We start from the raw sequence: 15,486 nt of genomic DNA, 5'->3' as shown, positions 1-15,486 counted from the left end.
TTTTCATTCGCCATACCACATCACTGGTTGTGACTCATGTACAGGTTGGGATAAACTAACATTAGCCTGGTCCGAACCAGTCCTCTAGCGGCTCCTACAAGAACATTATCCCAGCTAAACACCCCCCCCACCCCCATACCTTTAACTTGACTCTCGTACTCCGCGATGATTTCTTTATCCTTTTTGAACCTCGGCGCGGACATTTTCCACCTTCTTGAGCCACAAGCTTGTTGTAAACTTCTTGTACCAAAAAAACTGTTTGTCAACAAACGGGTTTCTAACGCAGCCAACGCATCCCTCACAGGAGCGGAAAAAATAACGAGAGGCAGAAAAAAGACCCCCAAAAAACAATTTGATTAACTCAAGGACAAGGAACGAATAGAGCTTCAAGGATCCCCTTCCACCGGATAAGCTGTGAAGACACGGCAGAGCAAATGCGCAATCCTGCTCCAACCAATGATTCCCCTCAAATATCAGAGGGGTCCGCGCGGTGCAACGGAGCCGCCGCCACCACAGAAGAAGAAGAGGGGGGGGAAAAAAACACGCAAGTTTCAGCGTCCCTGTGGCTGTTTCAGAGATCACTGTAAACTAGTGTCGGTAATGCGCCGGGATGGCGTCAAAGTCCGCCTGAATCGCTGGTGTCTGTGTTATAGTAGTGGTTTCCAGTTTGGGACCCACACGTACTTCCCCCCCCTGGCCGCTCTACCCTCGACGACTTCCCACTCCAACTCCCAGCAGGCGCAGAGGCAGACGAGGCAGGCCGACTGCAGCACGCAGCAGCTGAAGCAGGACAGGGGAGGGAGGGGTCTGCACACATGCAGCTAGGGGACACCGGTGGAGTGACACTCCCAAGGCAGGGTTTTTTTTTTTTGGTCTGTAGTAGTGAACTACTGTTATACACAAGACATGGATTTACCTCAAGAATGTCATGTCCTGTTATTTTCTGTCAGTTATAAAAGTCAATCCAGAAGGGAGTTACACAAATTAGCATTCATGAAATAACATGATTATTGTTTCCATGACTGGGATGAATCGAAATGTACATAAACCAGGTCGATCTCTCCTCAAATCGTTCCGGACCTCAATATGACGTGATCTATGCTGTTTTAGTGAAGTTTTTTTCTTCTCCCAGCACATTTTCCTCACGTTTCGCCGTATTCACGGACGAGGAACCAGTTCACAGCGCCACCTGTAGGTTAAATAAAAGCACAAGACATGCATGTCCACAGACTTCTCGTGGCATTTTATTACACTTCTTAAAAAAAAAAAAATACATGCAGCACGATACTTAAAATAATAGACCAAAAAAAAATAAAATAAATTGGTTGATCAGAAAAGCAATTCATGCCACAGCAACAACATCCATTTTCAGGTTGCCCACAATAAAGAGTTCAATATACTGTAGTGCCATTATCACACAGGGCCTGTTTGTCTCGAGTCACACCTTTAGGGTTTCCTACAAATCTTCATATTAAATACATGTGCAGATACAAAAATACAAAAATAAATTATAACTGAATTTCAAAAATGTGGAGACACTGTAAATAAAACAGAAATATTTTGCTAATAAACCGTTTCAAGCCAGATTTTACCAGAACCCACAGAGTGAGATATGTCAAGCACGCAGAGAATGCCTTTTGGTACTCAGTCATGAAACTGTCACCTATGTTGACAACAAATGTCTACCTGTGTGATGAATTAATCTGATGTTTTTGAGTATTCCACAACCTTTATAGCTGCTCTTGTCCCAGTTTTGTTTTTAAAAAAAAAATTCTAACTGAATAAGAATATATGTATAAGTACAATAACAACATATTTGATAAGGTAATAAATTAAATATCTTCTCTTACAGGTTTCAACTGTGTAAATGCCCACAAGAATTACGAAAATATCACAATCATTTTATGTTTTATACAGCATCCCAACATTTTTGGTGTTGTAAGTTTATGACTTTAAAATACAGTGGCAGTTTATCTTTTAGTCATTCTAAAACTCCTGGACATTCCACCATTGTAAACATTAGGATGATAAATGTTTTAATACCACAGGGCCCTTTACTGACTGGTAATGGCATATTCAACACATTACAACACAAGCACAGTAAATGGTTCCATAATTAACTACAAAGAAAATATTCCACTGAACATATCAAGTTCTAAAAACAGTAGTATGACACGTTTCTCCACAAACACAACTACAACATAAATGTTGAACACCTATCCTTGATCATCTGGTCATCAATAAATTGACCACCATATTCAGCCACTTTTAAAAATAGTTTCTTCTATGACCTCAGTGAACCTCTCCTTCATCTGCTGACGAAAGCTGGCATACCACTCCAATAGCCTCCTCCTCCTATCCACTCTCTGCTCCTGGTTCATCCCTCTCTCCCTCTCCAAGATGGCTGGTAACTCTTTCCAGTTATTGATGAAGATGAAGGGTGCTCCTGCAGCTTTGAGCAGTCGTAACGGGGAGCTGGGTCCAGCTGCACAGGTGCCAGGTGTTAGTACATCTTCCACTACGGGCACTGAGCCGTAAGAGCAGGCCTCGTAGATGCGGTAGCACTCTGTGTTGATCCCCACTGGGCATAGTGTGAGCTCACTCTGGGCCAAAGCTGTTTGATATTGTTTCAGACTGTCTGCTGTCTCCTGAGGGAGCCACCTGAAACAAGGAGGAAGGAAATACTCTAGATATTCAAGATAATTTGAATGAGACAATTTATGTCAATGATGTCTCACTCTAACCCAAAATTATCCTTAATTTTGTTAAAATCCTAAAAAATACACATTTGAAATGGGCAAACACAAAAGGTACTGATAATGCTGGTAATATTATTATTCTGAAAAAGAATCAACTGAAATTGACAACTTACTTCTCCCTGGCACCAGTGATGCATTCCTTTTCTAGTCCAGATTGTTTCAGCACCTGGATGAGATGTTCTCTGGAGGAATTTTTGTAAATGGTTCCTAAGAAATTGCAGAGGTATGGTCTGCTTGATGTGATCAGTTGAGCATTGGGCCTGATCATAGGAAACTGCCTGTAACTACAGAGACAGTCATGTCAGAACATGTTGGAGAGTACTGTATTTTTCTTTTACACACATGGACAAGATTGTTGGTACCCCATTCTTAATGATAGAAAAACCCACAATAGTCACGGAAACAACTTGAAACTAACAAAAATAATAATTATTACAAATTTTCTGAAATTTTGACTACTAAAAATCAGACATTGCTTTTAATTGTGGTTCAAAAGAATAATTAAAAAAATAATGAAAAAGGCCCGAACAAAAATGATTGTTCAACTACAAAAGATTGAAAATAATTTGAACATCAGGACATGATAAACTAAGATGTGTCCTCTAATTAGTCTTCAAACTTGTATTCAGTCAGTCTGCCGATTTAAAGGGTGACAAATAGTCACTGTGCTGTTTAATGACATGGCGAGATTGAACATGGACCACAGGAAGGGAAGGAGAGTTGTCTCAGGAGAATAGATTGGACAATTAAAGACAAGTATGTTAAAGGTAGAGGCTATAAGACCGTTTCCTAGCAGCTTGATGTTCCTTTGACTACAATTGCACACATTATTCAGAATTTTAAGGTCCACAGGACTCTAACCTGACCATAAAAGAAAAAATGATGACAGATTGAAGAGACGGATAATACAAATGGTAACCAGAGCACAGAGCAACCTCCACAGAAATTAGTGTGTTCGATCACATAATATGTCATTGTTTAAGCCAAAGTGGGCTCATGGGAGACAAGCAAGGAGGACACCACTGTTGAAAGTACATCACAAGAAGGCAAGAGTGGAATTTGCCACAATGCCTACTGCCAACCCACAAAGCTTCTGGGGGAATGTCCTTTGGACAAATGAGACAAAAGTGGAACTTTTTGGCAAAACAAATCAGCTCTATGTTTCAATACACAAAAGTGTACTAAGAAAAGAACACTTTCCTTACTGTGAAACATGGAGGCTCAGTTATGTTCTTGGGCTGCTTTGCTGAATGTGGCGCAGAGTGTCTTGAATCTTTCTAGGATCAAGGAAATCTTAAGACTATCCAGGCATTCTGGAGAGAAATGTGTTGCATATCAGAAAACTCATGCAACAAAATACCTGTACTAAGTTGAAGGTACCATCATTTTTGTTCGGGCCTGTTTCATTAGTTTGCTTTTCTGAAATTATCCTATTGAACCATAATTCAAAAGCAATGTCTAATTTTCATTGGTTAATCTTCAGTAAATTTTTATTTTTTATTACTTTTCTCAGTTTCAAGTTGAGTCAGTGACCATTGTGGGTTTTTCTTTCATTAAGAGAAGGGTACTACCAATTTTGTCCATGTGTGCAATGAACAACCTGCTAAGAATTTGATATATTAATCAATATTGATGCACACATGAAGGTCTACTACAAAGAGACATACGTGGCAACACCAAGAGGCCACTGGAAGACATCCTTGTCATTGACCCAGGGGCTGTCATACACCAGAAACAGCAGCTCCACAAAGCCACCATTTCTCTTTAAGTAGGGGCCAATCCACTCGTTGTCACAATGCTCATTGCCAAGAAGGACTACAGCCACATGGGATATTGTGTGGGACTGCACCATAGACTGGACATGTTCCAGCCACCGTGTGGAATAAGAAACTTTCTGCTGCTCACGACCATTCAGTATCAGAACCAGGGTGTTCATATCCATAGGAACATGACCCTGGACTACAGCTGGTCCTGTGTAAAAACTTAAGAGGGAAAGGAAACAAGGGATTGAAGAGAGACAGTAAATTAGTGCTCTTACTGGGTAGGTATCGCTGGTAGTTATTACAGTAAATTCTCACATACGAGCCGCTACTTTTTTCACACACTTTGAACCCTGCAGCTTAAACAATGATGTGGCTAAGCTATAGATTTTTCTGGGCTCCAGGGAACACCCTAGCAAGAAGCGCAAGAGCGAGACAGACACGCAGAAGAGATAATGCTCAGAAGAAGACACTACCATGATATTGAACAGACATTTTGCACATTATGCACACCCCATGACATCAATGAATTCATGACAAGATGTTTTTTACTGCTGTATTAGGGGCACTATTCAGAAAAAAACAGCCATTAATTTTAAAAACATTTCTGTGTTAATATCTCATCATACAACGATTGGACATCTACACCTACAGTTTATAGACAGTCCAGCCTATATATGTACTGTACAATGTTTTTTTCTTTTAAAATGTAATTGGTGTGGCTTATATTCAGGTGCGCTCAATTGTCAGGAATTTACAGCATATAACGGGAGTTATATTTAACCCATCAAAAGCAAACTTGTTACCTGAAATCAATCTTTCCTGATTGCAGCTCCCCTTCTCTCCATTGTGCTACCTTGTCAGTAGGGTTGAGAGGTCCCTCTAAAATATGCTCCCAAAGGTAAAGGCCTGAAGAGAAAATGAGTGTGTAATACTGATGATGAAGGAAATAGAAGTATGTAAAATATTAACCAAGCAGAAACGAAGAGTTAAAAATAAATAAAAATAAATAATGATAATAATAATAACAATAATAATAATTGCAGCTGACTAACAGGCACTTACATATGAAGCTGTCTTTATTCTCACAGGAACCATCAAAATATACTGCAATCTTAATTCAATAAAAAATAAATTATGAGTCAAAGAGATTCTCTAAAGCCGATCAAAATTATGATTGAGGTTCAGTTTAATTTAGTATTTGGCATTTTAAAAGTTGATCTTTTTATCTTGCTCACTTAATTTATTTACATGTTGAGTTTAAGACAAATATTGACGCGGTGCATAAAGATGCTCTTGTTCATTAATGATTACATACATATTATATATACGTGTATATATATAATATGCATTTATAGTATATATACTGTATACACATGTATACAGTGTCTATATATATATATATACCTGTATATACATGTGTGTGTGTGTGTGTGTGTGTGTGTGTGTGTGTGTGTGTGTGTGTGTGTGTGTGTGTGTGTGTGTGAGGGTGTAAAAATTGGGAAATTAGGAAATTAATACATTTAAAAATAAATTTTTGGTTTTAGTGTATATTTCTAATATTAAGTCCACTCGTAGTGGATAACAAAGCATTTTGAAAGTACTCTTACTTTATGTATTGGATTATAAAGCCATTAAAAGAAAGCACGTGAGTATGAATGCACACAAGCCTATAGAGACCGTCACAATGACGGACTGTATTGTCAAGGCCCAATCACAGCACAGCCTGCAGGCTGCAACAGGTACACATCCCGTAATGCAGTAACTTACCAATAGCAGCTTTCCCCCAGATTTGGACTTTGTGTCTTTTAGGTTTATTAATGTCAATTAAAGCCAAATGCTGTTTAAAGGCGTCTCTCCTTTTGTTGAGGGCAGAATTGTACTCAACCTGCTCATCCTCCCATGGGTTCCATTCGTCATTAACAAATGGAGCAGCACCGCCATCCCTGACACCACCTACAAACAAAACACACGGTTCCCATTTACAAAATAAGCACAGATTTGTTTCATTCATGTAGGATATAACAATAAACGAATGTTTATTCTATTCGTCAACATCTTAACCGTGTATCCGCGGTACATGAGATAACGGTTGTGTTACGGGAATTTACCTGAGGGCGCGCCGTTTTCTTTCTTCACTACCCTGTGAACGCGAGAGATTACTTTGGCACTGAAGAAAACATTATATGCAGCATAGAGAGAAAATGCCACATAAGCAAAAATAATTAAAAGGAATAGCTTTCTTTTCGGTATTTTCATTTTATCGCTTTCGTTTTCTCTCAGGTTACCATTGTGTAGTTCGTCTCCATATTTTGTGCCAGGACCCTTGTTTACATCACGAGGACCCCTCGATAGAACTCAATGTCACATGCCTGTACTAAATTATCCGCGATTATTTAAAAGTGCAGTTGTGTATGTTTTTTTTTTCTGAGTTGGGTGCGTCAACTAATACCACGTCAACACCAAAACAACACCTGTAATTTTTGTAAGAGCCGTAGACTGCATAACCACGCCTTAACGTAGGGCGGAACTGAGTATAAGTAGAGAAGGTTCCCAGTAAGGCACAACAGAAAGGTGCACAACACATTTCTAAACTCAGCAAGATCGTTCCCGCACCTGCGGGGGGGATACTTTTAATGCGGTAAAGAAAGTGCTTTTTGGAGGTAAGGACTTAGCGTGTATTGCTGGCAAGGTCGACGGATGACATGGGGTTATAATCAACCCGAGGTATTCGTGGTGTTCAGTCCCAGTGACATTTTACGAATTCTTACAAATGTCGATGTGTTGGTACTATGTAAATTTTCGAATATGTTCAGTTGTCCCACTCGTCTGAAAATCACAGCGTTTAGCATCTTCCAGGAACTGGTGTATGTAAAAACATCTATGTAAACTGAAGTATTAGTATTATAATTTTAGTCGCGCTTTCCCCTCACATCAAGAAAATGCCAGGTTCGAGTTTTTTCTGTGGAGTTTGTATGTTCTCCCTTTGTCTACCAAAGGGGTTCTCCAGGTTCTCTTGCTTCCTCCCACCACAAAAATCATGCAACGTAGGTGAATTGATCAGTCCAAATTGTCCATAGGTGTGATTGTATGACATGTACGACTGTTTGTCTACGTGTGGTTTTGCGATGCACTGGCGACGTGTCCAGGGTGTACCCCGCCTCTCACCCATAGCCAGCTGGGACAGCCTCCAACAAAACCTGAGACTCGAAAGGTGGAAAAGACGAGACAGATGCAACAAACATCATCTTCAAGAAAATGGATGGAGGGATTCCAACATTGTTAAATATATTACTGAATATGAAGCTATAACATAATAGAATTACATTCATCGATTTTTCTAAGGGTCTGCATTGTTCACCTGTTTTCTCATCAACTGCCTTTTATAAAAGTGCATTATGTCTCTCATCTGTAGCTCCTGGAGGAGTTCGACTTGCCCACTCAGATGTCAAGATCCCTGACTTTGCAGACTACCGAAGGCATGAAGTTAATGATCCAAACAAGTCCTCCCAGGAAAGCAGTGAGGGGAGAAGGGTGTTCTCCTACCTTGTCACAGGAGCCACTGCTGCGGTTGGTGTCTATGCCAAGACGTTGGTCTCCCAGTTTGTCTCCTCAATGAGTGCATCAGCAGATGTCCTGGCCTTATTCAAGATTGAGATAAAGCTTTGTGACATCCCTGAAGGCAAAAACATGACCTTCAAGTGGAGAGGGAAGCCCCTGTTTGTCCGCCATCGCACAGATAAAGATATTGCCACAGAGGAGGCTGTGAATATTGTGGAGCTTCGTGACCCCCAGCACGACAAGGATAGAGTGATTAACCCTCGCTGGGTCATCGTCCTTGGTGTGTGCACCCATCTCGGGTGTGTGCACATTGCCAATGCTGGAGAATTTGGAGGATACCATTGTCCTTGCCATGGTTTGCACTACGATGCTTCAGGAAGAATACGAAAGGGCCCTGCTCCTCTTAACCTGGAGGTTCCCTACTATGAATTTCCTGATGATGATACTGTCATGGTGGGATAAATAATGGAGCTGTCTTATTTTCTCTGTATATAATTTTAAATGGCTTTATCTAGGGGTGATATTAAATCTATTTATTTAAAAACCAAATTTTATGTTATTGCATCTTTAAACTAGAAAATCAGTTTTAATGGTTTGATTTGTGTAGTTTTCCCACTGTCAGCTATTTCAGTAGATCATTTCACACAACTTGCAGAATTTAGACTTGTGAAGGTCGACCTCTGACAACCTTATACATTATGTGTAATCCAATATAGTATATTGGTAATACATCTGTTTCTTCTGCGGTGAACTGGCATCACGCTCGGAGTTTCCCCTGCCTCATGCCCTAAGCCAGCTGGGATGGGCTCCAGATCCCCGCGACAACTACTGAATCAGTTCAGAAGATGGATGCACATCTGTTACTTTCAATGAAAGAAATGTATTTCTCAGGACTCAAGTCAAGCAGACAATCATTAGCAATGACAGCAGTAAGATAGCTATTGCTACAGATATAGCAATATCTCTAATAGGTTCAGAGAAATAAACGGAAACTAACATTTTTCTGATGAAATCATTAAATAAAGTGATTCAATAAACAATATACATACAGTAGCAGTGTACAGTAGCAGTGCATACTAGTTCGCCATGAAAGAAAGTCAAGTGTGCCGTGAGAAATGATCCACTTTCTCCTAACTGGTCAAAAAATGCAATTGTCGCCTGGATTTTAGTGGCAGAGTAAAGTAATACTTTAACATAACACTAGGTGGCAGCATGTAGGTGGTAGCAGGTAGCCAATTTCCCTGTCATTTTTACAAAATGTTTTTGAAGAAGTCCCTCACTGGCAGCGCGGTGAATTCCCACTGCCTGCAAATCTTTGGAATTGAGATGCTTGGCCCTTAAGCAGTCAAACAAATGACCAAAGTACTTCAGATAGCACAATTACCAGATGTATTCATGAGTTTTTGGACAAGATATGGATCAGTGAGGAATTTACATTGCAACTTAACAAATCCACAGATATTGGACACGCTCAACTCTTGTCCAATGTGAGTTTCTTACGGATTAAGACGTCATCTGAGAAAACTTCCTATTTTGCAAGGTATTACCGGAAAAATTAACAGGAGAGAAGTTTTTTTGGTCACATTAGAACAGGAAGAATTCTGTGGGAAAAACTACACGAGTGTCTTTGCTGATGGAGCCACAGCAGTGGTCGTTCTGTTATATTACAGATTATAAACAGGCCCAGGTTTCACACTGAATTAGTGTAAATATAGTTGAGAGACTACATATATATTCTTTTTGGCTCCGAAGTGTGATTTTGTAAGATTTTTGTTTGGTGGTGTGCCTCGTGACTTTTACTTCAGTGAAAAAAGTGCTGTGGCTCAAAAAAGGTTTAAATACACTTACAGTAAATGATGTTCAAATCCTGCTCTAACTGAAGACATTTTTACAAAAATGTTTTTTATGCAAACAATTGGATCTCATCCTTTGTATTTAAATGTCAAAAATTGCTTTATTTTACCTTAGCACTCAATCGCTAATTCACAGCAACTTTTAAAGTCATACATGATTATCGGCCGTTTAGGAGTTCCGTATCAGTGTGGCAGTTACTCCTTCAAGTGCACCTTCAACAATAAACTATTCCACTTATGCACCGGTTTTAATACACAATAATGTTCTAAGCTCTGTACCAGTGTAACCTGTCACCATGGAGATGGCGTTTGACTCAATTCCAGTCTGCAATTTCACATTTAAAGAAACTCCAAATTCATAATCAGTTCGCAATCTTCTTCAAGAAAAAAAACAAATTTTCTGAGCATAAAAAACCCCAAAATCGGGTCACGCCAGGATTCCCAGACACTAATCCACATAGTGCACCTCCGCCTGGAGTTCCTTGGTGATATAACCAAGGAGGGCGCCAGTTAGCTGCTGTTTTAACGCTGCATTTCCCATCACTAGTCCAGTAAGCTGAACCAAATCTGTCCACTGAATGTCTCCAAGGATAGCCATAAGATCACCATAAAGCTTCTGCTGCTGCTGAGGACTGAGTTCCATTATAATCTGAGGTAGTGGTTTGAATTGTCCACTTGTCAGCCAGCAGCCCAGGAGGCCTCCAACAGCACCACCTGCAGAAAAGCAGGGTTTCAGACATACTGTAGACAAGTACAGTACACGGTTGTCAAGATATGAGCATTCATAGATACCACGTCCCACCATGTACGACTACTGTAGTTCCCCTTCCTGCTACAATCCACACCGAGCAGCATAACATAGATTAACACCCCACAGATTAAGATTTCACACGTCATGTTAAAATAACTCAGCACATATAAGACAAGGTGAACAGTTTGCTCTGATGTCAGACTTCATGTGGTTTTCCCGTCGACGCGTCATGTACAGAGTTTCGTCCTTCTTTTACCCACATCCCTGCGAACGTCTGAGCAGGAAACGAATGCAAAGTGTTTTATGTGCACAGGGACGTTCGCAACCATCAGCAACGGCACCAATTCGGGGCATGTTGAAAGTTAGAACCAGCAATGTAGACTACAGTACATGCTTCATGTAAAAAATATGTAACCTGCTTGTTATTTCCTTTTTTTTAAAATTATTGTCCCCATGTAGGAGCTAAATGATGTAGGAGCCAATGTTGGCTGGGTTAGGTTTCTACCTGGAAGCATTAAGGCTGAACTCTGAATTTTTTGCTGTTTGCTGTTAACTATTGATCAAGTAAACTTTTAATCACCAGGAACATTTAATAAATAATGACATACGAAAAATTAATCTTAGAACTACCTCACGGAACCAATTGTGCTGATGTACACCAGTAGTGAGTTTGCCATTGCATTGTATCACTTACCTACTGCAATACCTAGAGGACCCCCAACCAGCCCTCCAGCAAATGCCAGCCCCCCAGCTGCTGCTGCTCCTTTGCCCGAGCCTTTCACTGTGGTCTGGATTTGGTGATTGGTAGATAACTCGCAACACAGCTTCATGACATCATCAATCCGATGACTCATGCTGTGAATCACATTCGTAGATTTAGCATAATCAGTATAATCAAGATTATAAACAGCAATTGAACCATAACATAAATTCAATAAAATGTTTTTCTTCCAAACAGTGGTCATATTTTCCCAGAATCACCTCCCTTTTCCTGCCATATCTCCATCGGTACAAAGCTTACTATACTTTTGCGGGGCCTGCTGTGATACTACAGGTCCTTGCTGCTAGGGCACGGGACTCTTCCGGAGATTATGATGGTATGTACACTTTCTTCATCAGAAGTATCTGTCACCAGGCTCTTTTTTGGTTTCTTATTTATGTCCACACGGAGTTCTTCTTCAGAATGTGTTTTTTTTTGCAGATTTCTATATCCAGGAACTTGCGACCTCTCTCAGGCTGTACTTTACAGACTTGTCTATTTCCCACTCTTTCCACCTGACGATGTGCTATTTTCTCCCAGTAGGAACACCCTTTCCCTTGACACCATCTCTCTGAGAGATTTTTCACTAGTGCCGCATCACCTGGCTGAAGAGAAACACCTGTCATCCACTAGTGTACAGTTTCTTTCCTTTAAAGGAGGACTTATGACTATCAGCAGCAATTCCATAAGCGACGTGTATACAATCCACCAACTGCTGTGCAAAGGTTTGAAGGTTGCAAGTCTCAAAGAGGAAATAAATCGGTAAAGGGCAAATCAATCAGTCAATATGTTGCTTCGCGCAGTTTTACAGTAGGTGTGCATAATAAGAAGCAAATGTGAACAGTCAGAAATCCTCAGCTAAAGGCAAGAAATAATACACTAGGCGAGTGAGAGGTGTAACTCATCAACCAGGTGACAGGGTACTAGTGAAAACTAGAACAGGGTAAGTGCAGGAAACTGTGAGAAAGTATTACATTGTGAGGTGGAAAGAGTGAGAGATAGACCAGTCTGTGAAGCTTGAGAGAGGTGCAAAGTTCTTGAGTGTACTTCATAGAAACTTACAAAAATGGCCTATCTCCTGAAGAACTCCTTGTAAAAGAAAAGAACAGACAGAAAAACAGACACAACCTAAAAAAGGCATTGATAGCCTGAGGACAGATGGTTCTGATGAAGGAGAGTATACTTACCATCATAATCTCTGAAACAGAATCCCATGCTATAGACTCGCAAGGCCCCAGCAGCGAGGATCTACCACATAGTACCACAGCAGGCCCCGCAAAAATAGTCTAAGTGTTGAGCAACAGCCAGACGTCTGTCCCTGTCAGACAGGAAGCTGAGAGAGATCAGGACAGGGAGGAGGCGCAGGAGGAGCCTGAGTTTTGTTGTGCAAGGGCCTGAATCAGTGTAAGAGATAGATGATGGAGGTACAGGAGAAAGAGAAGAACTGAAAAGATCACAGCAGTCTTGGAAAGCAGGTGTGATCCCACTCTCATCTACGATTTCCTTATATTTTCAACTGTTTCTAACCCTCTACATTCACACTGAATTCTAATATATCCTCTCTTCAGTGGTGATGCTAACTAACAGTGTTTTTGTTGTAAGTTTTATATATATATATATATATATATATATATATATATATATATATATATATATATATATATTTGTATTCAATCTAGTTTAAACGTTTTATGATAGTGTTTTTTGGCAGCTACTGCCGTTCAGACATCTACAAAATAGTACTAAGTGATTAATAACATTATTATGCTACATAAAAATAATAGTAAAAATTGTAATTGCTTACTTACATTCATCTAGATTGCAAAAAATAATATACTGTGATGTCATTTTTCCCCAATACTGTGCATTGATAAATTTAGGTAGATATGAACCTTTTATAGACAATAATATAAATCACATTTTTTTTGTTCCTAATTATTCTGAAATCAACAATTTGGCCGCTGCCACACATTACAGTATAAAATAAGGGAATGCTGAGAAGGCCCAGAAAAGATTTAATACTGATGTAATCTGTGGCTATCAGCAGTCTGATGAAACTGACGGCATCAGGAAACATCATGAGGCGACAGCAGACGGTTCACGTCCCGACAGAAGCCGGTAAAAAGGAATTAACCATTCAACGAAAAACTCCTCTGTTTAATCATATAAGTAAAATACAATTAAAAATAAAATTACAGTCAGTACCTGACGATGTTCAGAAATCCTCATCAGTAGTTGCTGACAGCGCACCCACTCAGCTGCTACCCTGCAGATCAGTCCCGATTCCTGCACTGTCGTGATTCTAGCCGAAAAGCCTGATGGTAGCTAAAGTAAATGCTGCGTTCAAGAGCAGTCGTCTAATCGGAACCTACCCTTCCTGTCCAGAAAATAAACACACGGAAGTTTATATTTATCTTCTGTTCGTCATGAGGTAAGACGTCACCAAAAATATCACGTGATCGTATGATTTTTTTCGCATGATTTTTATTTTTTTTTAATTTTCTTGATCGCATGCATTTTTTTAATGCATTAAAAAGTTTTTTTTTTTCGTTACATAACTAGTAGAAACGAATTAAATCTGTAGCTAAAAAGGTTATTTTTTAAATGTGGTTTGTTATTTGGTTTGTTTTCTTTTTTTTGGGAGGGGGGCATCATAACTAATACAATTTCCTCTTGAAACAATATTACCTCGCACTATGACAGATGCTGGTTATTTGTCAAACTATTTTAAACTCATGCTTTGTAATTATTTATGTTTGTAACATGAAAAACTCAGTGCAGTCAAAAGTACCAAGACACAGTTGTACTAAATATCCCAGGAAACAGACAATGTACTGGCTATTCCCTCAAAATCCATGTACAGTATTACTCTGTCTTATTCTGTCTGCATATATACTGTACATACATGCATACAAACATGTATTTACAGCCATACCCACATGTATGGCTCCAAATACACCAACACAATTATAGATTCACGAGTAAAACATTGGTTTTTTGGTTATGTTTTAATTAACTAATTCTAATTATGAAAGCAGGTATTATTTAGAAGAAGAACTACAGTACTTTAGTAATCTCTCAGTGCATTGAGAAATTCTTTTTTTTTTTTTTTTTTTTTGCTCAACTATTTTTGCACGCATACAGGTTGAAACAAACACACACATAAGCCAGCTGGGATGGGCTCTAGATCCCAGGGACCCGTGACAGCGGATGATGCAGTTCAGAAGATGGATGGATGCACATCTGTTACTTTCAGTGAAAGAAATGTTTTTCTCAGGAAGTCAAGCAGACGATCATCAGTAATGACAGCAGCAAGATAAATATTGCTACAGATATACTCTCCTCATCTCCTCCTTCGACCAACAGTAGTCCAATTTTCACCGGCGCCCTGTAGGTCAACAGCACCGATGGTGGTTGTTGTTAACTCGGGCCTCAACCGATCCAGTATGGAAGTCATTGGTTTGATTCGCATGTTTGATTTGGCAAAATTTTTACACCGGTAGCCAATTTCCCTGTCCTTTTTACATTTAAAAAAAAAAAAAGTCCCTCACTGTGGCAGCGCCGTGTATGCCGCCTACCTGCAAATCTATTGTAAATGAGATGCTTGGCCCTTAAGCAGTCAGAGAAATGACCAAAGTACTTCAGATAGTACAATTACCAGATGTATTCATATGTTTTTGGACAAGATACGGATTAGTGAGGAATTTACATTGCAACTTAACAAATCCACAGATATTAAACGTGCTCAACTCTTGTCCAATGTGAGTTTTGTGGATGAATACACCATCTGAGAAAATTTCCTTTTTTGCAAGGTATTACCAGAAAAATTAACAGGAGAGAAGTTTTTTTGGTCACATTAGAACAGGAAGAATTCTGTGGGAAAAACTACACGAGTGTCTTTGCTGATGGAGCCACAGCAGTGGTCGTTCTATTATATTGCAGATTATAAACAGGCCCAGGTTTCACACTGAATTAGTGTAAATATAGTTGAGAGACTACATATATATTGTATTTGGCTCCCAAGTGTGATTTTGTAAGATTT

The 15,486-nt window shown here is 39.6% G+C and overlaps 4 protein-coding genes across 13 annotated transcripts in view; 1 reads left to right on the top strand and 3 right to left on the bottom strand.

Moving 5' to 3' along the window:
• The window catches only part of srgap1a (SLIT-ROBO Rho GTPase activating protein 1a), a 72,140-nt gene extending 71,401 nt beyond the window's left edge, over window positions 1–739 (bottom strand). For all 5 annotated transcript variants that reach the window (XM_068314170.1, XM_068314172.1, XM_068314173.1 and 2 more), the window contains exon 1: window positions 140–739. In XM_068314170.1, coding sequence (XP_068170271.1) covers window positions 140–203 — 64 coding nt within the window. In that variant the 5' untranslated portion in view covers window positions 204–739. The remainder of the gene's footprint in view (window positions 1–139) is intronic.
• Window positions 740–1,222: 483 nt separating this feature from the next.
• rxylt1 (ribitol xylosyltransferase 1) lies at window positions 1,223–6,963 on the bottom strand. Of its 2 annotated transcripts, XM_068313584.1 has the most exons (6): window positions 6,631–6,963; window positions 6,290–6,475; window positions 5,326–5,428; window positions 4,427–4,741; window positions 2,873–3,043; window positions 1,223–2,661 (listed from the first exon to the last, which is right to left on the bottom strand). In XM_068313584.1, the coding sequence occupies exons 1-6, from the start codon at window positions 6,776–6,778 to the stop codon at window positions 2,259–2,261; spliced, it is 1,326 nt and encodes a 441-aa protein (XP_068169685.1). In that variant the 5' UTR covers window positions 6,779–6,963; the 3' UTR covers window positions 1,223–2,258. The 2 variants fall into 2 exon arrangements, with proteins under 2 accessions (XP_068169685.1, XP_068169686.1); XM_068313585.1 differs by lacking the exons at window positions 6,290–6,475; window positions 6,631–6,963 and adding an exon at window positions 5,585–5,613.
• Window positions 6,964–7,559: 596 nt separating this feature from the next.
• LOC137593693 (cytochrome b-c1 complex subunit Rieske, mitochondrial-like) lies at window positions 7,560–8,637 on the top strand. The gene is made up of 2 exons (XM_068312630.1): window positions 7,560–7,566; window positions 7,935–8,637. The coding sequence occupies exons 1-2, from the start codon at window positions 7,560–7,562 to the stop codon at window positions 8,540–8,542; spliced, it is 615 nt and encodes a 204-aa protein (XP_068168731.1). The 3' UTR covers window positions 8,543–8,637.
• A 498-nt stretch (window positions 8,638–9,135) lies between these two features.
• On the bottom strand, window positions 9,136–13,805 carry zgc:112052 (protein C19orf12 homolog). Of its 5 annotated transcripts, XM_068313590.1 has the most exons (4): window positions 12,632–12,717; window positions 12,507–12,533; window positions 11,379–11,539; window positions 9,136–10,647 (listed from the first exon to the last, which is right to left on the bottom strand). In XM_068313590.1, the coding sequence occupies exons 3-4, from the start codon at window positions 11,536–11,538 to the stop codon at window positions 10,382–10,384; spliced, it is 426 nt and encodes a 141-aa protein (XP_068169691.1). In that variant the 5' UTR covers window position 11,539; window positions 12,507–12,533; window positions 12,632–12,717; the 3' UTR covers window positions 9,136–10,381. The 5 variants fall into 5 exon arrangements, with proteins under 5 accessions (XP_068169691.1, XP_068169688.1, XP_068169687.1 ...); XM_068313587.1 differs by lacking the exons at window positions 12,507–12,533; window positions 12,632–12,717 and adding an exon at window positions 11,666–12,473; XM_068313589.1 differs by lacking the exon at window positions 12,507–12,533 and having other exon boundaries at window positions 9,138–10,647; window positions 12,632–12,785.
• Between the last annotated feature and the right edge of the window lie 1,681 nt (window positions 13,806–15,486).

This window comes from Antennarius striatus, chromosome 4 (assembly GCF_040054535.1).
Source record: "Antennarius striatus isolate MH-2024 chromosome 4, ASM4005453v1, whole genome shotgun sequence".
Classification (NCBI taxonomy): Eukaryota; Metazoa; Chordata; class Actinopteri; order Lophiiformes; family Antennariidae; genus Antennarius; species Antennarius striatus.
Note: the sequence above shows the minus strand (reverse complement) of the source record. Positions and strands in the feature narration are given on the sequence as shown.

Excerpts from the sequence above, each read along its gene's own strand:
- rxylt1 (XM_068313584.1), bottom strand. The coding sequence starts at position 6,778 with ATGAAAATACCGAAAAGAAAGCTATTCCTTTTAATTATTTTTGCTTAT. Across the intron at positions 5,429-6,289 it reads CTGGGGGAAAGCTGCTATTG|GCCTTTACCTTTGGGAGCAT; the intron begins GTAAGTTACTGC and ends TTTTCTCTTCAG. Across the intron at positions 4,742-5,325 it reads TCAGGAAAGATTGATTTCAG|TTTTTACACAGGACCAGCTG; the intron begins GTAACAAGTTTG and ends TTCCCTCTTAAG.
- zgc:112052 (XM_068313586.1), bottom strand. The coding sequence starts at position 11,649 with ATGACCACTGTTTGGAAGAAAAACATTTTATTGAATTTATGTTATGGT. Across the intron at positions 10,648-11,378 it reads TCCTCTAGGTATTGCAGTAG|GTGGTGCTGTTGGAGGCCTC; the intron begins GTAAGTGATACA and ends GCTTTTCTGCAG.